Source organism: Daphnia magna, linkage group LG5, assembly GCF_020631705.1.
Source record: "Daphnia magna isolate NIES linkage group LG5, ASM2063170v1.1, whole genome shotgun sequence".
NCBI classification, from domain to species: domain Eukaryota; kingdom Metazoa; phylum Arthropoda; class Branchiopoda; order Diplostraca; family Daphniidae; genus Daphnia; species Daphnia magna.
The window spans coordinates 160,872-188,531 of NC_059186.1; the positions used below are offsets into that span (position 1 = coordinate 160,872).

The 27,660-nt window shown below is 37.1% G+C and overlaps 7 protein-coding genes, 7 long non-coding RNA genes and 4 other non-coding genes across 19 annotated transcripts; 10 read left to right on the top strand and 8 right to left on the bottom strand.

Moving 5' to 3' along the window:
* Positions 1 to 278: 278 nt before the first annotated feature.
* Positions 279 to 351, top strand: Trnak-cuu. The gene has a single exon. It is a non-coding gene; the product is annotated as a tRNA-Lys (tRNA).
* A 244-nt stretch (positions 352 to 595) lies between these two features.
* On the top strand, positions 596 to 668 carry Trnak-uuu. Its single transcript has one exon. It is a non-coding gene; the product is annotated as a tRNA-Lys (tRNA).
* A 1,451-nt stretch (positions 669 to 2,119) lies between these two features.
* Positions 2,120 to 2,193, top strand: Trnai-aau. The gene has a single exon. It is a non-coding gene; the product is annotated as a tRNA-Ile (tRNA).
* A 260-nt stretch (positions 2,194 to 2,453) lies between these two features.
* Positions 2,454 to 2,537, top strand: Trnal-cag. The gene has a single exon. It is a non-coding gene; the product is annotated as a tRNA-Leu (tRNA).
* Positions 2,538 to 2,941: 404 nt separating this feature from the next.
* LOC116917449 lies at positions 2,942 to 3,675 on the bottom strand. Its single transcript, XR_004391149.2, has 3 exons — positions 3,549 to 3,675; positions 3,319 to 3,422; positions 2,942 to 3,244 (listed from the first exon to the last, which is right to left on the bottom strand). It is a non-coding gene; the product is annotated as an uncharacterized LOC116917449 (long non-coding RNA).
* Positions 3,361 to 4,879, top strand: LOC116917448 (glycine-rich cell wall structural protein). Its single transcript, XM_032922914.2, has 5 exons — positions 3,361 to 3,517; positions 3,584 to 3,704; positions 4,037 to 4,118; positions 4,189 to 4,294; positions 4,776 to 4,879. The coding sequence occupies exons 1-4, from the start codon at positions 3,500 to 3,502 to the stop codon at positions 4,205 to 4,207; spliced, it is 240 nt and encodes a 79-aa protein (XP_032778805.2). The 5' UTR covers positions 3,361 to 3,499; the 3' UTR covers positions 4,208 to 4,294; positions 4,776 to 4,879.
* A 2,545-nt stretch (positions 4,880 to 7,424) lies between these two features.
* LOC116922656 lies at positions 7,425 to 8,094 on the top strand. Of its 2 annotated transcripts, XR_004394129.2 has the most exons (4): positions 7,425 to 7,598; positions 7,658 to 7,678; positions 7,740 to 7,859; positions 8,007 to 8,094. It is a non-coding gene; the product is annotated as an uncharacterized LOC116922656 (long non-coding RNA). The 2 variants fall into 2 exon arrangements; XR_004394128.2 differs by having other exon boundaries at positions 7,658 to 7,859.
* A 5-nt stretch (positions 8,095 to 8,099) lies between these two features.
* LOC116922647 (major facilitator superfamily domain-containing protein 6) lies at positions 8,100 to 11,115 on the bottom strand. The gene is made up of 10 exons (XM_045173351.1): positions 10,978 to 11,115; positions 10,773 to 10,895; positions 10,016 to 10,700; positions 9,821 to 9,911; positions 9,654 to 9,699; positions 9,290 to 9,550; positions 9,063 to 9,207; positions 8,802 to 8,953; positions 8,492 to 8,662; positions 8,100 to 8,374 (listed from the first exon to the last, which is right to left on the bottom strand). Exons 1-10 carry the CDS (start codon positions 11,087 to 11,089, stop codon positions 8,205 to 8,207), a joined length of 1,956 nt encoding a protein of 651 aa, XP_045029286.1. The 5' UTR covers positions 11,090 to 11,115; the 3' UTR covers positions 8,100 to 8,204.
* Positions 8,814 to 9,077, top strand: LOC123472178. Its single transcript, XR_006646466.1, has 2 exons — positions 8,814 to 8,955; positions 9,020 to 9,077. It is a non-coding gene; the product is annotated as an uncharacterized LOC123472178 (long non-coding RNA).
* On the top strand, positions 9,577 to 10,133 carry LOC123472179. The gene is made up of 3 exons (XR_006646467.1): positions 9,577 to 9,725; positions 9,786 to 9,927; positions 9,995 to 10,133. It is a non-coding gene; the product is annotated as an uncharacterized LOC123472179 (long non-coding RNA).
* A 185-nt stretch (positions 11,116 to 11,300) lies between the features above and the next one.
* LOC123472177 lies at positions 11,301 to 12,795 on the top strand. The gene is made up of 5 exons (XR_006646464.1): positions 11,301 to 11,411; positions 11,484 to 12,025; positions 12,098 to 12,357; positions 12,482 to 12,621; positions 12,680 to 12,795. It is a non-coding gene; the product is annotated as an uncharacterized LOC123472177 (long non-coding RNA).
* Positions 12,029 to 13,016, bottom strand: LOC116922652 (tolloid-like protein 2). Its single transcript, XM_032929020.2, has 4 exons — positions 12,860 to 13,016; positions 12,663 to 12,792; positions 12,414 to 12,592; positions 12,029 to 12,320 (listed from the first exon to the last, which is right to left on the bottom strand). The coding sequence occupies exons 1-4, from the start codon at positions 12,899 to 12,901 to the stop codon at positions 12,138 to 12,140; spliced, it is 534 nt and encodes a 177-aa protein (XP_032784911.2). The 5' UTR covers positions 12,902 to 13,016; the 3' UTR covers positions 12,029 to 12,137.
* Positions 13,017 to 13,349: 333 nt separating this feature from the next.
* On the bottom strand, positions 13,350 to 16,242 carry LOC116923262 (dorsal-ventral patterning tolloid-like protein 1). The gene is made up of 8 exons (XM_045173781.1): positions 16,011 to 16,242; positions 15,750 to 15,864; positions 15,495 to 15,673; positions 15,205 to 15,437; positions 14,305 to 14,311; positions 14,033 to 14,162; positions 13,778 to 13,956; positions 13,350 to 13,716 (listed from the first exon to the last, which is right to left on the bottom strand). The coding sequence occupies exons 1-8, from the start codon at positions 16,050 to 16,052 to the stop codon at positions 13,534 to 13,536; spliced, it is 1,068 nt and encodes a 355-aa protein (XP_045029716.1). The 5' UTR covers positions 16,053 to 16,242; the 3' UTR covers positions 13,350 to 13,533.
* A 402-nt stretch (positions 16,243 to 16,644) lies between these two features.
* LOC116922650 lies at positions 16,645 to 17,902 on the bottom strand. The gene has a single exon (XM_032929018.2). It carries the CDS (start codon positions 17,874 to 17,876, stop codon positions 17,148 to 17,150), a length of 729 nt encoding a protein of 242 aa, XP_032784909.2. The 5' UTR covers positions 17,877 to 17,902; the 3' UTR covers positions 16,645 to 17,147.
* Positions 17,903 to 18,173: 271 nt separating this feature from the next.
* On the bottom strand, positions 18,174 to 19,670 carry LOC116922648 (gastrula zinc finger protein XlCGF17.1). The gene is made up of 3 exons (XM_032929016.2): positions 18,993 to 19,670; positions 18,581 to 18,928; positions 18,174 to 18,495 (listed from the first exon to the last, which is right to left on the bottom strand). The coding sequence occupies exons 1-3, from the start codon at positions 19,575 to 19,577 to the stop codon at positions 18,328 to 18,330; spliced, it is 1,101 nt and encodes a 366-aa protein (XP_032784907.2). The 5' UTR covers positions 19,578 to 19,670; the 3' UTR covers positions 18,174 to 18,327.
* A 122-nt stretch (positions 19,671 to 19,792) lies between these two features.
* On the top strand, positions 19,793 to 21,848 carry LOC116922655. Its single transcript, XR_004394126.2, has 3 exons — positions 19,793 to 20,165; positions 20,785 to 20,899; positions 21,008 to 21,848. It is a non-coding gene; the product is annotated as an uncharacterized LOC116922655 (long non-coding RNA).
* Positions 21,849 to 22,169: 321 nt separating this feature from the next.
* On the bottom strand, positions 22,170 to 23,057 carry LOC116922654. Its single transcript, XR_004394125.2, has 2 exons — positions 22,442 to 23,057; positions 22,170 to 22,380 (listed from the first exon to the last, which is right to left on the bottom strand). It is a non-coding gene; the product is annotated as an uncharacterized LOC116922654 (long non-coding RNA).
* Positions 23,058 to 24,379: 1,322 nt separating this feature from the next.
* LOC116922646 (WD repeat-containing protein 75) lies at positions 24,380 to 27,610 on the bottom strand. The gene is made up of 11 exons (XM_032929013.2): positions 27,433 to 27,610; positions 27,173 to 27,362; positions 26,838 to 27,118; positions 26,597 to 26,781; positions 26,371 to 26,526; positions 26,093 to 26,310; positions 25,486 to 26,021; positions 25,229 to 25,416; positions 24,992 to 25,152; positions 24,740 to 24,934; positions 24,380 to 24,648 (listed from the first exon to the last, which is right to left on the bottom strand). The coding sequence occupies exons 1-11, from the start codon at positions 27,564 to 27,566 to the stop codon at positions 24,400 to 24,402; spliced, it is 2,493 nt and encodes an 830-aa protein (XP_032784904.1). The 5' UTR covers positions 27,567 to 27,610; the 3' UTR covers positions 24,380 to 24,399.
* Positions 27,611 to 27,660: the final 50 nt, after the last annotated feature.

Genomic DNA, 27,660 nt, shown 5'->3' on the forward strand with positions numbered 1-27,660 from the left:
CGGGTAGGCACCATACTATCCCTACTGTCAAAAAGAAATAAAAGGTTATAGACCCATTTGTCTGCTAAAGAAACTTTCACGGATGACTGTATTTAAAATGAAATGTTTGAATTTTCATTTAACTACATTTGCATTTAGTTAATTTTTTATCTTATGTTTTCTTGGTTTATGTGTACAGAACCTACCAAGCAAGTAGATATTCGGGAAAATTGCTTGAAATACGCTTGTTTTACAGGACGGTACTTATATATATATGTTTTAAGCGTCGTTCTTACATAGCCCGGCTAGCTCAGTCGGTAGAGCATGAGACTCTTAATCTCAGGGTCGTGGGTTCGAGCCCCACGTTGGGCGTAGTTTTTTTTCTCAACTCAGTTCAACATTTTTTACAATTACGTTTAACTCTACTTCATTCGTTGAGGGAGCAAAAAATTCGACAGAATTTTTTAAGGCTTTTTTTTGTTGTATAAATCTAATATCCAATGTAGTATCGAATGTTGGTAACTGTCTATTGGTATTAGGCCATTTACACTAGCAAAGAAAACATAGTTGTTGAATTTCCCCTTTTTATAGCGGGGAAGGAACAAAGCTATATATCGCCCGGTTAGCTCAGTTGGTAGAGCGCGGGACTTTTAATCCTGAGGTCAAGGGTTCAAGTCCCTTATCGGGCGAAACTTTTTTCACTTTTTTCACTAAAAACGTGTAAATTGTAGAAGATTTCCCAAAAGTTCCCAGGATCTCATTTAATTTAAAACATATTTGTATTGGCTGAAAAAATACGTTATAGGGCAGTAAAACATCCTGCGTTGCGCTTCTCCACAAATGCGCAAAATCTCATTTATGTCCAAGTTGGTCTGCTGCGGCTGCAGCGTCTTATGGAGAAACCATCTTCTTCACGTTAGAAATTATGTTTTCATAACTATAATTTAGATTTCCCTCTTTTCTTCCTAGCAGTGGGTACCCTATTCATAATTTCACTTCCCATTTTTTTTTCTAGAACCCAGTTCTATCTAGTTTATTTTTATTTTATTATTGTTTGTAAGTGGCTCGTCTCTTTTAGCCGAAGAATTTCGTTTGCTGCCAGAAATTCGTCTGCTACAAGTGGATGATCAACAAACCATTCACAAACAATAGTTAAGATAGAACTGGGGCTAGAAAACAAAAATTAGGAAATGAAAAAAGGAATAGGGTACCCACTTCTATGAAGAAAAGGGGGAAAATCTTAACTATAGTTATGAAAACTTAATTTTTAACGTGAAGAAGTGGGTTTCTCCAGAAGACTCTGCAGCAGCAGCAGACCAACTTGGACACAAATGAGATTTTCGCATTTGTGGAGAACGTACAATCTAGGATGTTTTACTACTCTATTCTTATTCGTTGTAAGTCCAAATTATATCATTTCGAATACAATTTCGAATAAGTAATTTTATTTTTTTTCGGAAAAAAATCTCATTTTGATTGCTGTTTAGTACAAATATTTTCTATTTTTAATGGCCTAAATTCCATTTTTATTCGATATTCCAGAGCCATAGACCCCTGGTTGCTCCACTACTGGCTATTTTCCCTCTCAGAAAAGGGGTACCCTTTTGCGGGGAACACTAGACGTTTTCCACCAGACGAGAGCGCCTCTTGCGAGGTGTTTTGGTGTTCACTCCACGCACAGGCTCATTTATAGCCAGGTGGCGCTCGCACCAGGCGGAAAATTATTCTTACGCTCCGCCCTAAAATCCTCGTTTTTTCGTATAGTGTTGTTGTTGTTGTGAGGGTACCCCTTTTCTGAGAGGGAAAATGGCCATAGTGGGGCAACCAGGGGTATATGACACTGGATATTTTAATTGAAAATTTATTCGTTATTCGAATATTATTCGTATTCGCAAATAAAACGTCCTTTTTTTCGTTATTCGTAGGCCTATTCGTTTGTACTGCTTATTCGTATTCGTTTACAAAACGAATCAAGTTTTTCTTATTCGACAGAACACTGGAGTTTCCTGTCTTTTCTGTATATAGCTAGAATTGCTTTTTGTCATCAGATACGTCGACAAACGAAATCGGTCAAGAATTGTTCTGTGGGCAAGAGTATTGGTGTGCGATAGTCATGCATTACTTCGCTTTAATTTAGCACGGCTTGTTAGCTCAGTTGGTTAGAGCGCCGTGCTAATAACGCGGAGGTCATGAGTTCGATCCTCTTACGAGCCATAAAATTAATTTTGATTTCTGTTATTGTTTCTTTGTGGTAAAATATCAAAAATGTTTTTGGCTCATCAATTTCATGCTGCTAGTCTTTTTCTTTTCGAAGGAAAACTTATTTACGCTTAACTGCATTTGTAAAAACGTTTGTTGGAATGCATACAGAAATGGAACCAACTGTAATGAGCAGTATCACTGTATGTTAGCGGCATTTAGAAATGCAGCTTCTCATACGGTTTTGTTCGCTAATGGTGTTTGCAAAAGTATAAGTCAGGATGGCCGAGCGGTCTAAGGCGCTGCGTTCAGGTCGCAGTCCAGTTCTCTGGGCGTGGGTTCGAATCCCACTTCTGACAAATCATTTTGACTTGCGTTTCTTTAGATTTCAAGTAATTTTAAACGCATTTTGGTTAACATTACGCTCATCACATTCTACTGATTGAAAGAAGTTAATGACCACTATGAACTTGACGGAAAATCCAAAACGTGAGTGTGCACTGTGCAGTCTATTTATTGCACAAAACACCGAATGCTGCACGTATTATTCATCCCATCCGGCTAACAGTACTGCGCAGTTATTATGCTAGTAGGGATGGAAGAAATACATCTAATTCCTAAATTCTGTTAAAATGTGCGATCGTAAGACCTGCATCGTCAATGGCAGGGTTATTTCACAATCGGTAATGATCATTTATCTTTTCGTTTAACTTAAAGGCTGCTTTGTTCGCTATCCCTAAAGCCATCACAAAATAGAATCCACTGAAATCGGGTAAAAACTAGCTGCTGCATTTGCAATGCGGAATTTCAAGTTCAAGAGTATACGCAACAGCTGCAACTAGTAAAAATGATAGTAAAATACCAAGTGGTGGATCAACTTGATTCACTTGTGGCTAAACATCGTTGAATGTTCGAATCAGAAGCATAGTTCCGATCATTACAAATTAACTTTACCAGCGACAAGAGGCCACCAACCACGATGGAAAGACCGCAAAAAGGCGGATGTAATTTAATGTCGCAGCTGCCTGAAGGCTCGTAGCGTAACGTTAGCCATGGTGTACTGCACCTGTTTGATACGAAAACCTTGCGTTGGCGAGTGGCATTTTAAAAAGGGAAAAAACCTATATTCTGCTACATTACCTTGAAAATAATGTATGTGTTATTTGTTGGAACTAAACGATTTAGACCACGATAGTTACTTGCTCGATATACGCGTAAAGCACTGTGCGATGCAATTTCCTGGTCTGCGTATAAAAGACGAAGAACTTTGAGGAAATGGCAACAGTCCCGCCGTGCAAATACATCCGATAACATCAACAAGATGAGCCGTCCCAGTTTGGTAAATTGTTGAATCAAGTTAAATTACTTACATTATTGATACCATGTTGCATTTTCCTGTATTTAGATCTTGATTAGCTTCTTAGTGGTGTTGGCATTCGGCATTTTGATGGTGGAAGCTGAAGAGCGTGAAAAACGAGCACCGATTTTGGGCCTGTTACTTGCGAAAAAAGTATTACTGGGAAAAGGTAAATATATGCTTTATATACGTCACTCTCTCACTCATATGCATAACAAAATAGTGAATTACCCACTGAAAAGTTGAGCGAATAATACCTTACTTACATGAATTTATGCCCACGAATTAGTGTACCGGTTTGTCTTACACTGCGCCCCGACTAATTCGTGGGCAAATAGTCGTAGATTTGGGTGTGGTAAACTTACGTAGTTAAAGAACACTAAACAAATATTTAAGCTACAGAAAATTAGTTGGGAAGTTATTTTAAACTTTAAAAACTTACCTTTAATGCACAGCAAATCTTACTTTTGTTTGAAATCTTTGCTGCTGCTGATCGGATAGGGTTAGGCCATCACCGTGGCGGACACCACCACGGAGGTCATGGCGGCCACGGTTACGGAGGACATGGAGGTCATCATGGCGGGTAATAATTTAATTTTTTTATTGTTTAATATTGATTTATTATAAAAAAGACTATACTTTTGATTGTTTAGTCATGGCTATCATCACTGAATTTGCAGACGTTGATTTGGCCCACGTTCGCACCAAAGACGTTCTGTTTACTGTTTTCGTTATAGCTTTTACGGGTGTGTTCTTTGCAGTAGAAAAAATTTTTTATAAATTATTTTAATTTTTTTTTTTATATTTTTTTTTTTTTTTTTTTTTTTTTTTTTTTTTTTTTTTTTTTTTTTTTTTTTTTTTTTTTTTTTTTTTTTTTTTTTTTTTTTTTTTTTTTTTTTTTTTTTTTTTTTTTTTTTTTTTTTTTTTTTTTTTTTTTTTTTTTTTTTTTTTTTTTTTTTTTTTTTTTTTTTTTTTTTTTTTTTTTTTTTTTTTTTTTTTTTTTTTTTTTTTTTTTTTTTTTTTTTTTTTTTTTTTTTTTTTTTTTTTTTTTTTTTTTTTTTTTTTTTTAAATTTTTTTTTTTTTTTTTTTTTTTTTTTTTATTTAATTTTTTTTAATTTTTTTTTTTTTTTTTTAAAATTTTTTTTTTTTTTTATTTTGGGAAAATAATTTTTTTTTTTTTTTTTTCCTAATTTTTTTTTTCTTTCCCCCCCCCCCCCCCCTTTTTTTCCCTCTTTTGGGAGTAGTCGTCAACTGCTATGTTACGTTTTCAAAAAAATTTCTCCTTTGGCGATGGCATGTATGGGTCTCTTAAAAGGAAAATAAATATATGTAATCGACAACAACTGTTTGAGACGTTGTTTGCTTATACTCATTCCTTATTGTTTAATTGATTTCTAGTTGGTTCTGAAAATTGCTAAAGTTTCTATCGAATTTCGAATGCTGAGGGTGCGAACTATTTTGTAGAAAAGATGGCTACGTCGAATCCAGACGTCTAAAATAAAAGATGAACAGACACTGAAAAAACAAAGTGAAAAAACAAAACAAACTGGGGCATTGCCCCCTCCATCAGCGCCATCCGTCGTCCGAGAGAGGCAGCTCCCTATATAGCATCAGTGCACCATGCGGTAGCAAAACAGATTTAGTGGAGTCTGGAGTGGATAGTTGTGTGGGGATGGAGGTCAGACTAGGTCATGTATAAGTTTCTATGCAAGTTTCTACAACTTCAACTTTGCAGCTTCGTTGTTTGATAATTGTAAATTGTAATGGTGTTATCTACCAGATGGTTTGTATTGATAATGTTCTATGTATCATTAGCCGTTTTATATTTACATGCTGTCAGCTCAGCTCCTTAATAAGATAACATTAGATGTCCGCCGTGCAAACTTAGAAAATGGCGGTAAATTCTCAATTCAGTTGCCCATTATGCCCCATACTCTGTTAGCAAAATGTCGTAATTTAGATTCCAAGATATGTTGACTTTTGTGACATTCCTTATATTTTCAACCATTGCAAATAACTTGGTTTTGTTCCAATAAATTTTTTTTTTTTTTTTTTTTTTTTTTTTTTTTTTTTTTTTTTTTTTTTTTTTTTTTTTTTTTTTTTTTTTTTTTTTTTTTTTTTTTTTTTTTTTTTTTTTTTTTTTTTTTTTTTTTTTTTTTTTTTTTTTTTTTTTTTTTTTTTTTTTTTTATTTTTTTTTTTTTTTTTTTTTTTTTTTTTTTTTTTTTTTTTTTTTTTTTTTTTTTTTTTTTTTTTTTTTTTTTTTTTTTTTTTTTTTTTTTTTTTTTTTTTTTTTTTTTTTTTTTTTTTTTTTTTTTTTTTTTTTTTTTTTTTTTTTTTTTTTTTTTTTTTTTTTTTTTTTTTTTTTTTTTTTTTTTTTTTTTTTTTTTTTTTTTTTTTTTTTTTTTTTTTTTTTTTTTTTTTTTTTTTTTTTTTTTTTTTTTTTTTTTTTTTTTTTTTTTTTTTTTTTTTTTTTTTTTTTTTTTTTTTTTTTTTTTTTTTTTTTTTTTTTTTTTTTTTTTTTTTTTTTTTTTTTTTTTTTTTTTTTTTTTTTTTTTTTTTTTTTTTTTTTTTTTTTTTTTTTTTTTTTTTTTTTTTTTTTTTTTTTTTTTTTTTTTTTTTTTTTTTTTTTTTTTTTTTTTTTTTTTTTTTTTTTTTTTTTTTTTTTTTTTTTTTTTTTTTTTTTTTTTTTTTTTTTTTTTTTTTTTTTTTTTTTTTTTTTTTTTTTTTTTTTTTTTTTTTTTTTTTTTTTTTTTTTTTTTTTTTTTTTTTTTTTTTTTTTTTTTTTTTTTTTTTTTTTTTTTTTTTTTTTTTTTTTTTTTTTTTTTTTTTTTTTTTTTTTTTTTTTTTTTTTTTTTTTTTTTTTTTTTTTTTTTTTTTTTTTTTTTTTTTTTTTTTTTTTTTTTTTTTTTTTTTTTTTTTTTTTTTTTTTTTTTTTTTTTTTTTTTTTTTTTTTTTTTTTTTTTTTTTTTTTTTTTTTTTTTTTTTTTTTTTTTTTTTTTTTTTTTTTTTTTTTTTTTTTTTTTTTTTTTTTTTTTTTTTTTTTTTTTTTTTTTTTTTTTTTTTTTTTTTTTTTTTTTTTTTTTTTTTTTTTTTTTTTTTTTTTTTTTTTTTTTTTTTTTTTTTAAAAAATTTTTTTTTTTTTTTTTTTTTTTTTTTAAAAAAAAAAATTTTTTTTTTTTTTTTTTTTTATTTTTTTTTTTTTTTTTTTTTTTTTTTTTTTTTTTTTTTTAATTTTTTTTTTAAAATTTTTTTTTTTCTTTGGTTTGGGAATTTTTATATTATACATTGATAGTTTTTCATCAAATGTTTTATTTGATGAAAGATGATTTTCTTTTTCAGCTTCCAACAAATCAAGTAATTTGCTTGGCATTTCAAGATTTTTTTTCCAATTTGCGTTTAAAATGTGAATTTCTTCTTTCAACAGTGAGCTTTCATTTTTGCACGTTAGGATTTTATGATTAAATCCTGTATTCAATTCTGACATTTTTTTGCTCAGATTCTCTTAGCATTTCCTGGTCATTTACTTGATATTGACAACGATTCAAATTGTCTCGTACGTTTTGAACTTCTACCTTCAACTGGCTTATAATGAGCTTGAGTGCATAATTTCTCTCTTCCTCCCGTTCCCTTTGCTGCAACGTGAATTTGAAAACAATGTTGTGTAGGCCCGTAGAAGGTATTCTTCATCGTTTTCGTAAGTGGTAGAAAGGGTTTTCGAATTCTGTTGGTATGGAAAGTATTGGTAACTAATGCACGGAAATCCTTCACGTACATTTAGAGTAAGGCTTTCAATCAATTTTTCTGGTTTGTAATATTCCTCTTGATTTTCCAACATGACAGTGAAAGATTTCTCCATGTTTCTACACGAAACGTGGCGAAAAGAAATGCAACCTCGTAAAAAGTAGCTTTATTTGGTTAGCTGAAGAAATGTCTAAACGCGTGTTATTTTGCATTTCGACTGTTATCAAAAGATAACAGAATTAACGCCAATGGCGTTACAAATATTAGTTTCATTCGGCAATTGTTGCTCAAAACCCTTTGATCTAAAGCAGACGACAAAGGTGGGGTAAACTCGTTTAACCTTTTCTGTGAACTAAATACTAAAATGTTTTTCAAACAGCTACTAAAACTGATTTCACAAGTACACATTGATCTTACGTTTTTGAAAAATGTGGTACTTTTACAACATTACTCATGTGCAGCTGGTCCTGACTAACACAAAGGAAAACAGAATGGCTTATGTTTCAAAATGCAAGTGGACGTCGAAATTTGAGCTTGACGGTTAGAGAAATGGAATACGTGCTCGTGAGTAACCTATAAAGGTAATGTACTTGTAGTTATTCAGCTATCATAATTCAGTTTCTTCACTAATGTAAATCTCAATATAGTTATAATGTAATACTATTGCAAATACATGTTAACCGTTGGTTTGTTCATGCAGTTTTTTTGTTTTTGGTTTTATTTTCTAGGTCATTCCTCAGATACCATCTCTCTAGTTGCCAAGGAACAGTTACGAATGACCAACAACCATTTTGAAAAAAAAAATTCCTCAGCAAGGTATATGCAATCAACAGACTATATTACATAATATGTATATAGGTACAGAAAAGCCTATTTGTTTTTCAGTCGTCTTCTTGCACACTTTCCAAGAGCAATAAAACTGATCTTTAGAAAGCACTTAGACGACGTCCTTTGAGGCCATCGGGTTCGAACAGGTAATCCATCGTTTGTTCATCGGTTGTATCGTCTTCGTCCACCGGATCATCTTTCTCATTCGTCTCTACGTCCAGGTTCACTTTCATCGGTACAGCTTCTTCGGAAATAACGATTGAAGGTCCTGCACCAAAATTACAAGTGAAAATTATACCCCGAAAAAAGAGTTGAGGTATTATGTAATTAAAAGTAATTAAACTAATGGTTGAAATGATTTATTTGATTGAGTTGGCCAGATTACTAATGGATTTTCTGTGAAGCCGATTTTTCTCGAGTCTGGCGAGGTAGAAACGGTGAAGTAGGAAATACACCAAACCGCAAATTCCGGCGCCAGCACCCAGAATGCGAAAAGTCGTACGTGTCCCGAAATTAGCCATCATGATGCCACCGGCAAAGCTGCCAACTCCGCGACCTATCGAACGGATTAATATCAATCATCATCATGGACTCGGTAAGACAATATAAGGCATCATGATCTAAATTCCTTCTGAACGGAATTCTTACGTAGGACATGACATGAATTTAAAAATAAAAATAAACTAGCTGTTTACCAAAGGAGTAATGGAAGGAACCAACGGCTCCATTCAAAGTCGCCAAAAGTCCAGGAGGTGCAGCTGCTGCGCAGTAAATCGAACTGGCAACAGCCATCATGTGGACAGTGACGGCCTCTAATGCTTCGAAAGGAAGACTTAACCATGGATCCCTGTAATGTTTAACATTCGTTAATTTAACAAATTTTCTAAATAATTGACTGATTTCTTGGTGAAAGCTTTTAAGAGACAATCATTTAATTCGAGCTGAACTGAACTTACCAAATGAAAGAGTAGCCAAAAAAACGGATGCAGTAGGCCAAGAAGGCGAGCACGATTACGTTTACGGAACCAATTTTACGTACGATGACATCGGAGACGTACAGGAAAGGAATACCAATGATGCTAGCAAATGTGATGGTCATTCCTATATGTTATTGGAATATGAGGACAAAGCGAATTAAGGACTTTTGTATTTTAGGATGTAGTTGGAAAACTCAGTTTTATACCGAGAAGGTAGCTGCTGGCATTCAGTTCGGTGAGGTAGACGAAGAGGAACGATTCCAGGAAGCCCCAACAGGTACCCAGTAGCAGCATCATAATCATGAAGATGTCGACGTCGATGAGTCGGATGAGTTTCGATATGCTTTTCATCAGCTTGGTGGCCTCGGTGTGTTCCTCGACGCCGACGTCGAGTTGGCTCATCAGTATCACCACCACGACGAACATGCCGTCAGCCAAGTAGAAGGTAATCGAGTAGTCGGGGTAACCTGCGAAATTTGTGTCCACTTGTTATTTCACGTTCATTATTTTGCAGTTTAATGTTTAGATTGCGGTGTCGTCAAACTGAATTTAGAAAAACGGAATATTTACCTTTTTCTATGACGGTCCAGTCGAGTATTATTCCAGCGAGGACGGCCTGAACGGAAACATAGGATTTTTCAAGTATATACAATTTATGACAGATTTAACACTGCGCAAAGAAAATATGGAACCCATTTGTAGAATTATTTAAACGCAATGAATATGATTATATGTACGCAAATGGCTTGTCCGATGACGCCAAACAGGCGCTGCTTTCCCAAATCGCCGTGATGTTTCTTGACCATTTTGATGGCAGTTGCATCCAACCTTTGTGTTATTAATAGTAAGTACATTTTAAAATGTTATTATCAGTTTCTAGAAATTGCTGACAAAATAAACTTTTTTTTAAGATTATCCGGAGAAGAACTCACATGGAAAAAGAGGTGGCCAGAGAACCGGACGCGATAATACGCAGGATAAAGTACAACCAAAATCCGCGATTGTGTTTGACTCGTTCATTCTCTTTCTGCTGTTGCTGCTCTTCGACAGACAAGCCGTTGGTGGTGGTCGTGGTGGTGGTGGTGGTGGCGTTATTTAAATCAGATGACATCGGCGCTGCCATGGCTGGACAACGGATGGGACAGTTGCAAAGGAGAGATGCTGGATTGCGCGTCTGATCCGTTTGAGCGTTAACGATGTGTGCCGTGCAGTTTCCATGGTGATCTCCATCCAGACTGGTCGTTGGCACAACTTCGAGGAGAGCGTCCATTTCCAGCATGGACGTCGATCCGATTGCGATTTGCGTGCAATTGCCATCTGCGAGGCATAGTTGCATGCGCATCGGTAGCTGGCAATCCATTGGTTGGCACTGGGACGGTGTCCAGTCGACCGTCCACATTTCCCGATTGGCGTCGCACGTGAAATTCTCGAAACGCAGAACGGCTCCCAATCGGGTGCAGTAAATCTCGGCGGGTGTTTCAAAGTCCATTCCGGTCGTCGGAGCATCGGTGGATAAACGTGCGTCGATGTGCAGCAAAGACGTGTGGAACACAGCGACGGAAGCTACGATGACGATCAGGATGAGCTTGTAACTATGAAACCTGTCCGCCAACATGCCTGTCAATCGTCACGGACAATTCAATTGTATTATTCTCTAGTAGTATAAAGGTTGTTTAATTAGGGTTAAACCAGCTATTGGAGGCATGATTGACGTGACGAACGGAAGAACCGAATAGATGATGGCGATCTCTTCAATGTTGAGACCCACTTGGATCATCTGCAACGTCATGTAGGGCAAGTATAGCGACACGGCTAAATCATCGCTCAATCAAAAGAAATTGAGTTAACATTTTTTTAAAACTTGTGCATGCAGATTTGTACAATTCGAAATTACCGCCATAGTAGAGCAACATGGTCAACTTGAGAGGAACCAGTTGCTTGTTGATGGCAATGGCCTGTTTGAATTTGTTTCCCCATCCGGTGGCATCGTCGGGCTTACCATCCATTGAATTCTCTCTGACAATAAAGCTGATGGACGTCTCTCGAATGGGCAGTTTCTAGACGGAATGATTAAGTTTTCCTCTCGCTGTACGAAAGGTGAACTGGGTCTGATACGTAGTCGCAATCCAAGTGGCCAACAAAGACTGAGGTCAGATTTAAGGTACGTTGCCTGTTTTTGTTCTCTCCGTTGGACCATTCTCATCTCATTCAATTTCCAGTTTTCGATTGAATCATTCATCGATAAATTGTATAGCAATGTTGTTCGTAATCCTGCCCTCCACGGACGGATCCGTATAGCCCGTATTACTTTGCGATGAGGCTTCCATAGTAACACAGCTTCTCCATGTTACGTTGCCTATCGCATACCTTTGTATCGTTTTCTAAATTCCGTTGTTCTAGGCGTCGGGTAGGTGAACGATAAATAGGCGGTGTGTGCGCACGAATTGATTACGTCGCAAGGCTAAAGTACTAGAGCTTCACCATTAATTCAGACTCGTTTGCTTCGATATGATTTTAGTTAGTGCCTCTCCTATTGTTCGAAATGTGTTCCATTATTTAACTCTGTGTGTTGATCATTTTTTCTGAATTCGCTTTGTCTGCAATTGAGCTGTCTTCTGTTTCACCAGATTTCACCATCGCGCCAACATGCCAAGTTTACATAACTACGCACTATGTGCAGTACATTTGGCATGTTGCATTTAAAAATTGGCTTTTGACTGACTGATCCCTATAAGGAGGGTACTGGTTTTGTAGCATTGAATTCAATTCAGTTCAAATTTGATTGCTTAACCATGACTAATGAATAGCCAAGGACAAATCCTCGTTTAAATATATAAAAAAACAGTATGCTAATTTAACTAATTTAAATCTTCAGTTTCAGAGCCATCTAAAGTTCTTTCAAGTGCAAAGAAGGCTGAAAAAATTGGAGTGAATTTAATCGGGTATGAAATTAAACAAAAAAACTGTATTTTTAATTTTACGTTATTGTTTTTGTGCACATCATTGTTTTCCAGATAAATGTCGTTTTCAGTAGGCGGCGCATTTGCTTCAAATTTACATAAAGGTATACGTTGCCTGCCACCGCGTAGCAGGCCCTGCTGGTGGATCAAGTCTCGTTATGTTATCAACATTTGATGTGAATTTGATCGTCATCTGATTGGAGGGAGAGGTTACTGCCATTGGTGTGTCGCTTCCGTTTAAACTTGATTGGATTAAATTGGCCAATTCATCGAATACCTGCACAAATGCATCAGACTTGTAAAACTGCCCACAGGTAAAACATTCAAGCGATAACCTAAAATTAGCAGAAAGAGATACGTTTTCACTTACCGTGATAAAGTCGCAGCATTTTTCCACTTTAAATTCTGTAAATGATAATTTAATTTTCTTCTCGTAAGGCGCATTGATTGTGTATAGGCAATTCAAATTCGAATCGTATGGCTCCGGGAAATGTGGAGATTCTATCGTACCGCCGTCGTCCGTTACATTTTTGCAGGAGCCACAATTGACTTTATAAAAAATTTTTAAATAAATTCAGGTAATTGCATTTAATCATTTGAACGTGTCAACAGAATATACCTCCTGTTACGTTACAGGGGACGATGGGAGTATCCATTTTCGCCAGAAAAGCCCCCAGTTTGAGTTGCGCTCTTTCCTTTTCGGATTGGAGTGCCAACAATGGGAAAGAAATCAGATGGAAAAATAGCAACTGCACAGTTGACAAAAGAAAATAGGATTTACCAATCAAAAATTTTGAAGAAGAACAAAACAATTACCTGAAAAACGAGTATTCCTAGGAACGCGGTCGTGAGGATCATCTCCTTTGGATGGTGCGTAGACGAATGACAAACCGAGTGCCTTTACAAAATAGGTCACTGCCACACGAACAAAACTGCTGCAAGCAAGAATCCTCGAGCAGTTCTGCTGAACAAAAAATGCATGGCAAGTATTGAAGTCGGAACTCGAAGAGTTTTTTGTTTTAACTTGAAACAATTTAAACTCAATTTCACGTTGAGTCACGTCAATGATTATTGCAATATGCGTATTGATGTACTTTTCAGAGTAAATCAGGTGCTTTAAAATGAAGTTGTCTTTTATTGAGGAATAATGTCTTGAATTAGGGTTCAATGTCCAGCGCAACGGGACTTGGGAAGCTTCCCTTAGACGTCTACATAGCTTCGGGGCGTTACAGAAAAAACCCGAGCCGCGCCCAGCTTGCGACTTTGAGAATTCCGAATATTATAGCTTTTAAACGAGTTTCACAAGTATTGCCTTAACTATTTGTATTTACCACCAAAAAAAAAAATTAATTTAAAACACACTTTTTTAAAAAGGAGATTCGAGTGTTCCATGACAAGAAGGGGCACAAATTTACTCGATAGGAAGTTGCACACATTTTTATACAAGTTTTTTTAAATTCGTTTGTTTAATTTGTTTTCACTAGGAATGTTCAGACGAAGGTATAGATCGCTTGCCATCGCGCAGGCTCTGTATCCTTTGTTCCATTAACCAAGGCATGGTCAACACTTGTGGTGAATTTGATGGCCATCCGGTTAGATGGTGACATCACTGGAGATGGAATATCTTCACCGTTCATCGCGACTTGAAGTGGATTGGCCAAACCGTCAAACACCTGTAAAATCACATGAAAATTCAGATCGCAATAACCTACGACTTCAATTATAGGTATTTACTGTTATGAAATCACAGCATTTTTTCACGTGAAACTCTGTGAATGTTAACCGAATTTTCATTCCCAGTGGCGCTTTCAGCGTGTACAAGCAATTCAAATTCGGATCGTATTCGTTCGGGAAATTTGGAGATGCTATCATGCCGCCGTCGTCCGTTATCGTTCGGCACTCACCACATCCCGCTGTCGACAAAAACAATCTTCAAATATGGCGCACTACAGGAATCACTTGGTGAGGTAAATAAACAAAACAATGTACCTGTAATGTTACAAGCTCGGTCAGCAATGACATTGTCGATCTTTTCCAGTAAGTTGTCGATTTTCGTCTTGGAGGAAATGCCATTCGTTACGGCAAGGATTGGGAAAGACACCAGCATAAACCCGAGCAGCTTTTTTTATTTGAATTTGGCGCCCATTTGCAGGAATGTTCAGGTTAGTACGTAAAATTTTGTATAAAACATAATTCGTAGTAATTCTAGAGTTTTTATTTCAAGTCTGTGTACGTTTGAATTGGTTGTAGTGCAACCTTACCTGCAAGCTAACTATTATTAGGAACACCGTCAACACTAACATCTTCGTATTGTAGCAGGTAGACGAGTGATTGCCGAGGAACTATGCAAAGTAGGTCATTGTCGCGCGATCATGTGCCTCTTACTGCCCAGCAGTGAGAAAGGATTCCATGGCTTCGCCATCGTTCCACGCTTTTCACAAAACACACAAAAAATCTCATGTACACATCATCTCAATGTACAGGTAGGCGGGGGTACATCTACCTCCCACAGTTGCTTTTGTATTTTTCAATTTTAAAAATTTATTTTTAGAAAAACAAAATTGCACTAAATTATAAGTGAGGCTATTTCTCTTTATTCTTTACATTCAATAAAAATGCGTGGTAATGGGGTGGGGTGGTTAAAATCTTGAATAGCTTGAAGGCATAACAGTATCTGCACCGGGTCAATGAATCACGTCTAGCGTTCATGATTCAAGGAAGCGAGTCGTGTAAACCGGTCTTTCCGAGATGCATGTCATTGAAAAATCGGAAAACCGGCAACACAATCTGTATAGCGTACAATAGCCTTTTGTGCTCGATGTCATTTTTTGTTTGTTTTTTCTTGTAAATTAAGAAACAACATCTTTTCTGTAAAGTTTATTGACTTTTCTTTAGTCTTAGAAAATCGATCATTGACGCCATTGTGATGGCATTCGTTATTTGGGGCGGTTATAATAAAGGGAATAATCAGAGTATTGATACGCGCTCGTTAAAATGCTGCAATTTAATTTAATTCGACAGGAATGCATTCATTGCTACAGAATCGACTAGGCCCCACATGCTTTTTACTGGAGGCTGCTTATGTTAGGATCGAGTCTTGCTCGCATCACATGTGTTTTAATAGCATCATATAAATAACAGTTTGAACAAAAATAACCGACTATAGTTCTGCAATTGTTGCGTTTTCTAAAGGAACGGTCATGCGGCTCTCTATCGCTAGGAACTTGTATTTCGCTTGCCATCGTCCGGGACTTAAATTGGCGGGCAGTATCAGCGTGTTGTCGCCGTTTGTCGTGAATTTTATTGTCATTTTGTTGGCTGTTGATGTTGTTACTTGTGGTATTTGGTAGCCGTTAAGAGCGATTTGGAGAGGGTCACTTTCGCCATCAAATACCTATGCGTTATCAACGTGAATATTAAGTGAATGCAAGTGGGGAAAGCTGTCACTTACCGTGATGAAATCACAACAATTTTCCACAATGAATTGGGTAAAAGTCAATTCGATTTTAGTGTCCGTCGGTGACTCGATTGTGTACAAGCATTTCAAATCGGAGCTGTAGTCGTTTGGAAAGTTTGGCGATTCAATTGTACCGCCTTCAGTTGTCATGTCCTTGCACACCCCACAATTATCTAAAAATGTTTTTAAATGTTCAGTGATCCTCTGCATCTGTATTATTTAAATATGTTTTCTTTAAAGGACACGTACCATCAACAGTACAGGAACCAATCCAAACGCCCAGGGCGTTGTTTTTACTCAATCTGGACGTCAGCTTCTCGTAAACCACAACGGTCGGGAAGAAAAAGAAGAGGAAAAGAAACAGCTGCATAACAAGGTTTAAAATTAGAAAAATTTATTAGTCGACTCACTCATGAACTGCAATCAAATTACCGTCGTACAAACAAAAAACAATTAAATGTATTATCGTTTTCTCTAGACGTTGGTGAAAAACTAAAATTCACAACTTACCTCCAGAACGAGGGTGGCTTGGAACAGCGCAAACAGAATCATCTTGTTTGAAGGCACGCCAGCAAATGATCACGAGGACGCATTCGAACTAGGTCATTGCCGGCCGAACAGGTTTCGCGCGCTCCTGTTGTGTTGATGCGTATTTTGTTGCAGCGCTGAAAGACAAGTAACCGCAGCACTTGTAAACATTTTTGTATTTCAACTCGTCAAGAAAAGTTCGTACGAGATAGTACGGAAAGATGAACGATAACCTCCCTTCGTGAAATGTGCAAATCAGGTGAGAAAAAAAAATGTTTCATTCTCGAGAAAATCATTTACTGATTTAATTGTTTTTCGTGTTTTTCTACATGCAGGTCATATCGTAACTTTTATTGTTCATCATCGTAAGAAGAATATAACGGTACTTGGAGGCTAACGGTCATTGACTTGCCCTATGTTCTAGAGAAATCTTCCACATCTAGTTGAACATGTCTACAGTGCTGCCTCTTTAATATCGAGGCGGGAGATTCGAAACGAACCTTATTAGGCCTTATGCATTAGGCCGTGGATGCTCCAGGAAAAAAAAAAAAGGATGCGTTGGTTTAAAAAGAAAAAGAACCGAACGCCTCTAATAACAGTTCTTTTATTAGATCTCATAAAAGCAATGGGATATAATTAACTGTCGTAGTAAAACGTAAATCACCGAGGAATTCAAATTGCGCTATAGCAAGGTGAACAAACAGTTTTTCGTTGATTACGAAAATATCTTGGAACACCCAGAGAGCTTTTGTTTTCCATGGACCACCCATCTTGTGTCCTTCGCTAACGTTCAGTGCAACTCTAAACAAGTTTGGGAATTTTAATTCTGCATCAGTGTTACACGTGTAAAATAATGCTTTTCTCATGATAGCTGCTCTATCCGATGTTTTTTCCGTACCTGTGGTGGAACTCTTAAACCGCAAATGCACCAACACCACGCAAAGTCATAAAGGACAAGCAAAATTATGACGGAAAATGATTTATGGATTTTTTGCTGTCATTGTAAATGAACTCACAGTAACGTTTTTTTTTTTTTTTCATGTATATTTTGAAAACGGTCATGAAAACAAAAGTATTTGAAGCTTACGGGTCACACGCCTACAGGTAACACGATCAAATTCATAAAATTTTGCGTTGGCAAACGAAACGGTAGAAACTCTCCGGCACCCAATCATTCCTCTTCACGTGTTGCCAACATCCAATCCGGGCTTTGGTTGTGTTACCACTTTCTGGCTGATTCTCCGTTATGTAATCTTTCACAATGTGCCTCTCTTGCCAAAACTTTTCAGGGAAGCCGAAGGCGTTGACGAGTCCTTCTCCTCGAACTGCACACTCGCGGATATTACTCAACTCTGGCGTCGGTTCCGGCCATAAAACAGTGACATTGGGCTTTCCTTGAACTCGCCTGGCTATGACGATCCCCAAAGTCCATAACTGAAATGACGGGTAATCTGTTGCGCTCCAGAAATTCAATGACGCATACATGTCAAAGGCATCCTCTTGCTCTTGGCTGTTGAAGTGAAGGAGGGAGGCTTTCTCTCGTGATAGACACACCTGCTCCGCCTTGCTGTATGGCAATCGCTCGTTGAAAAATTCATGTCGATAGCCAGGCCAAATGCCGTGATTTACCGACCGGAACGGTATGGGATCGACTTCGATAACTGCCATTCTTTGCACCACCTTATACGTGCTTACGATGCTGATGGCTACAATGCTAGCAATGCTGACGCAGAGCACGAAGAATCCGAAACCGATGCACAGGTCTTTGAAGCATGCAGTGGGAAATACTTCCATGTCTTCATTCTCTTCCACTTCTTCGTAATAGTGATCTACGTCATCCGAATCCATATCGTTGATATTGCCAAGAGCAAGCACTACAACTTATTTGCAATTGTACGATGGAATATCACGGGTGCTGTCGAGGAGCCAATTTTCATGCCTTTTTCTTCAGATTTCCAGCTTTCAATTTCGGCCTGTCGTTAATTTCGTATTGCACCATCGGAATTCATCTATTAAGAAACAATGTTCGTGATTTTTCAAGATGTCATGTTGATGAATTTTGAAGTTATCGTAATTACAAACCTTACGGGCTGTACGCAAGGCCGATGCTACGATAGATTCCATTGGACGATACTGATAAACAAATACTTTTAATAAGCTTCTATTGTTAACGTAGTGTATGCTTGTACAAGGACCGTGTTGCATCGTCGGCACTAAGCAGCGCAAACAGTCAAATGGAGAATGTTTTCAGATGTCGTGCAGCTCTAATAATGTGACGAGAGTAACAGCTCTCATTGAATCATGTGCTACCAACTGTACGAGCATCTTCAGGTACTTGGTTTCCACCTGCGTGTACACAGGTTGTGTGCAAACTGAGCTGCTCTTTTCGAATCGTACGGAAACTACAAAATTGGCAGGAAAAAACGAGTTCGTCGCTCAAACCAGGATGTTTGTTCTTTAGATGCACCTGTAATTCCAAAGAATGATACTCACAAGGTAAACACATATTTCGTTTACAGTTGCATTCGTTCTAAAGTTAGTTTTATAATTACTTTGTACGTTGATGCCTGAATTGACGCATATGGACAATGTGGACACTTGTACCGCTTCTCTCCCGTGTGCTTCATGCGATGCCGTCTAAGCGAATTGTGATCGGCTGTTTGATAATCACAAGTTTCACATGTAAATGGTTTCTCATTGGTGTGCTGTCGTAGGTGAATTCTTAAACTTGAATGTGATGTAGTATTGTAACCACAATAACTGCAAAGGTGAGAACGCATTTTCAGATGGACGGCATTGCGATGGGCACGCAGCAGACGACCGCTGCTTAATATCTTTCCACAGTCTGCACATTTGTTTTTCAGTTGTTCTTTAGATCCTTTGTTAAGTGAGTGTAACTCCTGTACCATCAGAAAAACCAATGAATAAAGACATTTCAATTATATATTGCAAGAAACAACTTACTTTATGATTTCTAAGCTGCTTCATATTTTTAAACCCCTTACCACATTCATCACAGAGGCAAGTTCGCTGATCACAGTGAGTCTTTATGTGAAATTTCAGCAGCTCTTTTTTCCCTGTTTTGTAGCCACACAAATGACAGCTGAGCAACTCAAGATTGATCGAGTGACCCTTCCATAGATGCATAGTCATTGCTTTCCAAGACGATTTTGTCTCACTACATTCTGGACATCTGAAGCCACTCTCATAGTGACATTTTGTATGATACTGGGCATTGTATTCAAGTTCCCAACGAACTCCACATTTTTCTACGGTACAGGTAAAACCTTCTTGAACTGAAGAGCTAACAGGACCATGATGAAGTATTTGGCTATCATTAATTTCATTTGGTTCTTCATCACAGCCATCAAGCAAAAAATCTGACGACTCAATAGTTGCATTTGCATTCACAACTTCTGCAATCACAATTTGGTGGTCTTTTTTTAAATGTTCAGAGACTTCATCTTTAACACGACTAACGAATTCGCATTCAGGACACTTGAAACAAAAGACTTGTTCAAATTCTATCGTGCCGTCAAAAATTTCCATTTCTTTCCTTTAGACATTTACATTGGCAAGCTACGATTTATTCCACAATTTCGCCATTAAGATTCTCCCTCTTCATAACAAACCCACATCTACTTACGATTGTCTCAGTAGATGGCGAACGCGTTCGTGACAAGAAATATTTGGCAGGGGAGGATGGAATCCCACCACTTGGTGGGATATTTCGTATTTGACAAAATAAGTCGACTACAATTTTGACTTGGACCAACAAACCTACCATTCAAACCAAAATTCAATGCCGATTCCGAATAAGAGATTAGTTTTTAATTTTGAAAATGTTTTAACAAAACAGAAAAAAATTAAATTAGCCTATAAAAGAACTTTAATCTTTCAAAAGCATGTTGTATCAGTTGGTTAAAGCGCTGTATTTAAGCATAGAGCTTGTGAGTTCGATGCTCTTAAAGTATACGATTTTATTTAATCGGAATAAAATCCGTAGAATTGAACCACACCGCCATGGCGCCATCAGGTCTTCTGCTATATCTGCAATGGCGGACCAAAAGTTACAACAGCCTTTGCTTTGTTGATTTTGTGTGTTTTATCCTTGTTTTCGTGCGTTTTTAGCATCAAGTAAGTTACTAATGATCATAACTATAATGCAGGCATTATTTTTTAGCATAATAAGTAGAAATAGTTAGATGGCAGCTTGTAAACAGCACAAAGTAAAGTTGGATTTAGATTGCAACAAAAGAACGCTAATGTTCTTGTGAAAATTGAATCTTTAGTTTCATTTTTACTTTAAATGCCTTTATTCTTCTCCAGAGGTAAAATTTACATAATTAGTAATTTTACCTTTGGATCATTTGCTTCCAAATGAGGCCCTCAAAACAGGTTGTCAGTTGCCTCGAAAGGATTTAGTGGGCTGTTTGCAAACCCTAGCTCACTTGTTGTTTTTTGTTATTTAAGATATTTGGTAATTTTGCATTTACGTTGAGGAGGGACAAATGAAATTGTTCTTCTCAGAGTACCATTTTTCACTTTTTTATTGCCAATATGACTTATTTATAGTAGACTTTCCCTCTAATCTTTCAGAGTTTGTATTCAATGAAAAAGCTCAATTGACATGTTTGTTAAATGTTACCCTTAAAATTATATTGACAGTGGACAACGTCAGATTGCCATGTAGTGTATATTTTTTTCCTCTTAGTGAATTTTGTTTCTTTTTTGTTTTTGTGTAAACGTTTTCCAGTGACGGAAGTGATATCTCGTAGAAGCAGAAAACCCAGTCTGGATCCAGCCGATTTGATTACTACGGTTGTTCTAGCAATTCAACTTCATCGCCCATGCCAGTGTTTCTAAGCTAGGTACGTTTCTTCTTTTGTTTTACCTCTAAATGATAATAATAATTGGTTGTTCTCGTGTTCTTTTATGCGATTGTTCATTTGTCTAATTTGTTTACTTCTGTTCTGCAGATTGCCAATGATAAATCTTCGCCTTTTCTTCTTCCTCATCATCTTCAAGCTGATAGTATTCGCCTCCTGTCTTCAAGCGGATCGTCTTCGCTTCCCGTCTTCAAGCTCATCATCTTCGCTTCCCGTCTTCAAGCTCATCATCTTCGCTTCCCGTCTTCGCTTCCCGTCTTCGCTTCCCGTCTTCGCTTCCCGTCTTCACTTCCCTTCTTTGCTTCCCTTCTTCAAGATGGTCATCTCACCGTCACGAGCTAATCTACTTTGCCGTATCGCCTCTGATCGCGCCCGTCTTCGCCTCATCGCCGTCGTCGTGGAGCCTCGTGTTTTTGGTATTGTTTTGTTTAGTGTTGTTGTTTAGTGTATGTTGTAAGTTAACCCGTTGGCTGCCACCCATTTTGCTCCCCCTTTTTTTATTAGTTGTAGGGACCGGCGGCGCTGTTCTACCCCATGCCTGATCGACCATGGGGTGGGGCAGTCGCCTTGCGCCTTAGGGCGCCGTAGGCAATGCACCAGTAGGGACTTCCCCTTGTCGATGCGATGGTGGAGTACCTGGGGTGTGCATTCCCGTAAAGGTCTCCATTGTCAAGTCAGCCCGGACTTGTCTTCGGACAAGTCCCCCTTTCATCGAATCCCTCAGAAACGATGCGTAGCGATTGTAGTAGAACAACCTACGGGTTGTAATGGCTTGGCAGCCAACGGGTTAACTTAGTGTTTTGTATGTATGCATGTATGTTTGTATTTATTGTATTTATTGTATAACTTGTAACGTATTGAATAACATGTAATGTAAAACAGTGGTGGAATTGTGGGTGGAGGTGGGCTAATACAAAACCAATTCCATTTATATCTTTGTGTATTGATTTTTAATATCTAAGAAGAAACAAAATTTAAAGATATGTAAACATAAATTATAATTTAGTAATCCACAGGCAACAATCACTTCAAGCAGAATTCGGATTTTCAATTCAGAGTCCCAACACTTATAACCTTATCATGCAACAAGCTTTAAATTTCTGCCCCTGAAGAACTCAAATGTTTAAAGTATTAACTGACAGGCAGTTTTTTTGTTGTCAATTCAACTTTTGCAAATTGCTACCATCATACATTTCGACAATTCGTCACATATGTTTCCTCACTAGTAAAGTAGTAAGCGAATAGCTTCAAAAACTTTTAACTTCCAATTTAATTCAATCTCACAATCTAGGCAAGAAAACAAAGTTAAACAATCTATATTGTGTTGAACAGCCTCTAAATCAGACTCTTGGAACTCTGCTTTCTGGAACCTTCACTCTAACAAACAGACAAAGCACGTCCAATCGACAAGAATGATCGTCCCAAAATTCCAAGAATGAGTGTGGGAATAACTTTTTTTAATCCTGCCAAATAGACAAAATTACAAGAGTTGAGATGTTAAGGATGCTTTCTTTCCATTCTTACCAATCCCTGTTGTTTCTCCATCTTGACCAACAGGTGATAAATCAAGTCCAAAATTCAATGATTCACCTCCATATTATTACTCATTCCAACACCTAAAGCAAACAAAACATAGAGTATACAAAGCTTTATGATGCCAAAGCTATAACATGGACAAACAGTTTTGATTACAAAGGGTGTAAGCCAGACTAGACACCCAAAGGGGACCCTGTGATTACTGTACCCCGTTGCCTGACACATGCCAGAATGCTTGTATGAGATACAACACTTAAATGGAATGATTCAAAATTTTGACAAAAAGGCTTCTTCCAGTGGCAAGAACGGCTTGGCATGTTTGCACGATCCAATCAGACTAAGGCATTCGTGTGAATGGCAAAATGTTTTCTATAATCAGCAAAATGTACGAGTACGTAAAACTTCGTAAAAGTAATGTGAAAAAGGCAGTTTCTTTGTTGGTCAGAGAGTGTCTAGGGACCCAAGAATTACGAGAAGACGTATTTAAGTAATAAAAGATAAAAAACCGGACAATGTATCAGAAGATGATTTGTGACAAAAGCTAGATTTACAATGGCGGTGGAAGCACTTCAGACGAATGATTTTCCAGCGACGTTGCAAGATCGGGACCAAAAAACCCTTAGATTTAGAAGAAAAAAAAAAATGAAAGTCAGAGTACTCATAGAATTAATTATATTAATTATAATCATAATCCCTCGGGGTCTATGACTCTGATAAAATCAAAACAGAGTCATGGAAACCATGGGGTCATGGGTGTTCCATGACTGTGATAAAAATAAAAAATAAATGAAATAAGCCCAACCAGGCCCAACAAAATTTTTGAGTTAGTTAGAATTCGATTACACCTACCGCTAAAACCAAAATTAAACGCCGATTTCAAATGTGTGGTGAATTTCACGATTTTTTTTTACAAAACAGAATCACACCGGCCTTAGCGCAACAACTTTAAATTCGAATAGCTAAAAAACGCTTGTTCCCACGTAGAAACGAAATCTATTTCCGTGATCCTTGTTTAATTTTCAATTGAAATCGTGCATAGTTAGCTATATTAGGCGTTTTAGCAAAAAACGAAAGAAGCCTGACTTTTCGTACAAATTTTTCTCGCGAATAAAACAAGCAAAGCCATCTAGCGGTAATTACTTGTACAAGTGATAAAATGGCAGACGCTAAATTATTAACACATTGTGAATAATGAGGAATTGAGGATAATCTCTTTGTGACAAAGTGGGCATGACAATAAGATATCCTCATTGTTAGAACGAAAATAATCTCTTTATGAAGAAGTGGGTATGACAATTAGATATCGTCATTGTTAGAACATCACATTCAAGCGGAGAATTTTTCACGTGTCGCTTTATACATGCTCGAAATGTCTTTTTTGCAAAGTCGTCTACCAAACAAAGTCCAATTTTATATCCCTTCCACCAAATGAAGCCCGTCGTCCATTTTTCGGAGAAATGACATCTATTTGAACACTCACTGAGCGTAGAATCGTCTCAAGATGGAAACATTGGTAAAAAGTTTTAGTTTTACCTCCCTTAATTGAAAAACATCAAGCAAACTCATATTTCTATCTTTCAAAGACCCTCCACATACCAACGGATGCTATCCCTTCGCGTAGACACCACCTTGCTTCTCCTGTTTAACGATGATTATCACGTTTACTCGCAATTCACTGCATCACCCTTCGGAATTTTTGCACCAATCCCTTTGCACCACAGAATTGAAAATCTTTTAAAGTTTTGGCTAGCGGAATCATAGCCAGCATTCTGAGTCGTTTCGTTATCTCATTTTACCTTTTTCATAACCACCACTCATCGCCACAGTGTTGATTAACGGGATTACCATAAGCAGGATCATTTTTGAATTTCTCAAGGCGGAATTTGTCTTCTTGCACAGAATATCAAAACGAATAAAGCTAGGAGACAATTTAAAAATGTGTCAAGTTATTTCACAGTCTCAACCAGCCATTGGCAATCCAATGTCAATAATTTCTGTAACGTTGTTTCTTCACTGAAGTCTTGCGTTTTAGAGTCGATATGCCCGTTCGATAAAGGTAAGTCAGTTGATGTACGATCCACGGAGTTAACTTTTGCAGTCACCGCTTTGGGGCCATGCTTAATCATAAGGTCACTCATGAATAAGCTGCAAATTCTAGACATAGGGGGTAAGGCGGACGCCGATGTCTCCAACAGCTAAATTTCGTGGAATTGAGGGACATCGGTCCCATAAATAAAATAATGAGTAAAAACTGAAATTATTGCGATGAATACATTAAGAACTTACCGATTGGACAGATTTGTACCCCTGAATGCCACTGGTTTGATGAACGACGGGCACCAACTGCTTGGCAGCTGATATTTGTTTCTCTGCTTTCATAGCGGAAAATGGTGTCCAAGGTAAACTGTCCATATGAGAAATTGGGGTTGTCAATTTCTGGTTAAATCCAGCGCTGGATACGTCATCCACGCACAAAAATTCCTGAAATTCAATGACATTATTCATCTGGAACGCTTTCGAACAAGTTGATACACTTACTTGTTGATCATCAACAATCAAAAGTCGCGAATTTATCAGCCATTCTGGCCCACTTGCCAAAGGATTCGGACGTGGAACAAATAATGCCGCAATCGGTTCCGAACTGTTCATTTTCGGAACAGAGTGTACCGGCTTCGAACTCGAAGGAGAGAATACAAACACTATCAACCAAAACGAGAAAGTTTTAAACATTATGATAAGTAAGTGCGCTATTATTGTTCACAAAGCCTTTCGCACCTTCACTATTTTGCAAAACTGCTGCCATGTAGCAAGATTTGGGATCAGGCACCAAACACCTCACAGAACTATGCAACTGCCCCACCTTCCAAACCAATCCTTGGCTGATTACGTCCCAAGCGTAAAGGGCTGATTTTGATGCACAAACAAGGTAGCGAAAGCAATTATCCCTCCCGAATTCCATTAGCCTAAAGGCGAGAAAGTTATGAGTATAAAATAAAATGAAAAAGGTAAGCGAAATTTTTGTTAAAAACTACTCGATGGGCTCTTGCACGAGCGTATGGCTGAGAGTCGTGTTGAGGTTGATAGACGTTGGATCCCATAGAGTAACAGTATCTTGAAAGGCGATGGCCATTAATGACCCATCTTCGGAAAACGAAAGAGCTGAAGGTGTGAGTTTACGGAAGTCTCCAGCAACATCACAAGACCAGGATTCTTTCTGTCGATAAATGTCGGTGTCGTCGACCAACCGCCAAATTTTAAATTTAAGATCGCGACCAATGGAGACGAGACAAGGCATTTCAGTGCCTAGTAATCCTGGCTGGAAGCAAAGAGCAGTGACCCGGTCCTGGTGCGGCATGGTTACGTCAGTGTTAAGTTCATAGTTGGCTTGAACGGCATCATACCGCCAAAACTTTAAATTCATGTCATGATAACCAGCTGACATGTTCGACCAGACTTCCAATGTTGCTAGCCACTCGCCGGTAGGCGACACAGCAACTCGCAATACTTCAGCGTTTCCTATTACGAGATTTCGCTCATCGGTCAGTACGTTACGGTTAGCAACATCCATCTACGAGAATTTCAAAATCGCCCATTATTTAAAAAACTAAGATTATTAATAGGAGGAATTATTTCCCTTACATTGAAAATTAATGAATTTTTTTGCGGATCGAAAAGCTGAAGGAATCCAGCTTGTGCATTGAAGAAAATTCCATGACTTCGTGGATCAAAAACCAGGCCAGTGGGCATTACTGACTCTTTGATTGGCTCAGTGTCTGCGAAACCCCGAATTGGGTCATGTTTAACCAATCCAATAATGGCCCGATTTATTTTGTTGGTAGAATCGATGAAACGTATAGCTAAATCACAGAAAAAATGAAAAAGTTATGCACCAAAGATTTTAAGCAGACGATGATTACCATTGTCAGAATGAGACGTTGCGACGCAAATGTTGTCCGGGGCATTGACGATGTATTTGATTGACGATCCCATACGTGGTAAAAACTGTTTACGAGACATGCCAAGTCGCCATTTCACCATTACTTTTTCGGATCCTCCACTATAAAGATATTCCCCTGAATATAAAAAAATTTATGATAATTTTTTAGGGATAGCAAAATATTGCAACTATTTGAAGGGACAAACCTTCGCTGGAAAAACAGACAGAGTTAACAGGTAGTGTATGCCAGTGATAAACCGTTTTCACTGGTCTAGACTTGTGAACAAAGTCATGCCAAATAAGAATACGTCCTGAAATATCTCCTGTTGCCATGATGAGTTTCTCACTGTGTAAAGCAACACAAGTGAACTTTCTTTGGTCTGTCATGTGTCTACATGAAAAATTCTGAATTAGTGACCTTTTAAAGATTTACAATGCTTAACTTACTTTTTATCAACACCATTTGTAATGTCTTTGACAACAACACTGTGGTCCTGCAGAGCTACGACAACTAATGATCCATTTCCTTGGTTGCAGCCAAAAGCAATAGAATGAGGGGTGCTTTTAATATCTGCAAATAGTTTCCTTGGACGTGTATGGCTGTCCACTATCCAAAGTGATGACATGTTTGTAGTATACGTTGACGGTGTGGCTACCAAAACTTTTCCATTTCCAGGATAGTGAAAAGAATGAAATTCTTTTATGCCGGCTACAACAAGTGGCGCTTTCTGGACAACAAAAATTTAGCTTTATACCAGAGGTAATACTAACTGCAATTCAACCTTGAGTGTTGTTCCATTGTTGATGTTCCATTCAATGGTTTCCCCAGAAGCATCACATGACAGAAGAATGTTGTCATCCTTGATTGCCAAACCAATTACATCAAAAGTATGCTCCTCCAAACTATGAACTTTGTCCGCAGATTCGACGCTGTAAATTCCTATTTGGCGGCCGGATGCAATACATATGTACCTGTCAAGGAAATGAAGTGATAAACAAAATAAGCTGAAGGCATCTTGAGATGAGAGAAAACAGATCTTACTTGGAATCATTTGTAAAAACAGGAGGCTGTCGAACAATATCCGTAGCATCGTCGAGTTTTTTTACCACAATATCAGATGTATTAGCTTGGGTTTTATCCGGACCACGTGTTTTCTTATTCGCCATTTTCACCATTTTTACCCAAGCGAAGAGAAAGAAGCAGCACAAGGTTCGTCTGCTAGGAATACCAGTCCGCGCTTGCGGGGACTATATAATCCGCATAAACTTG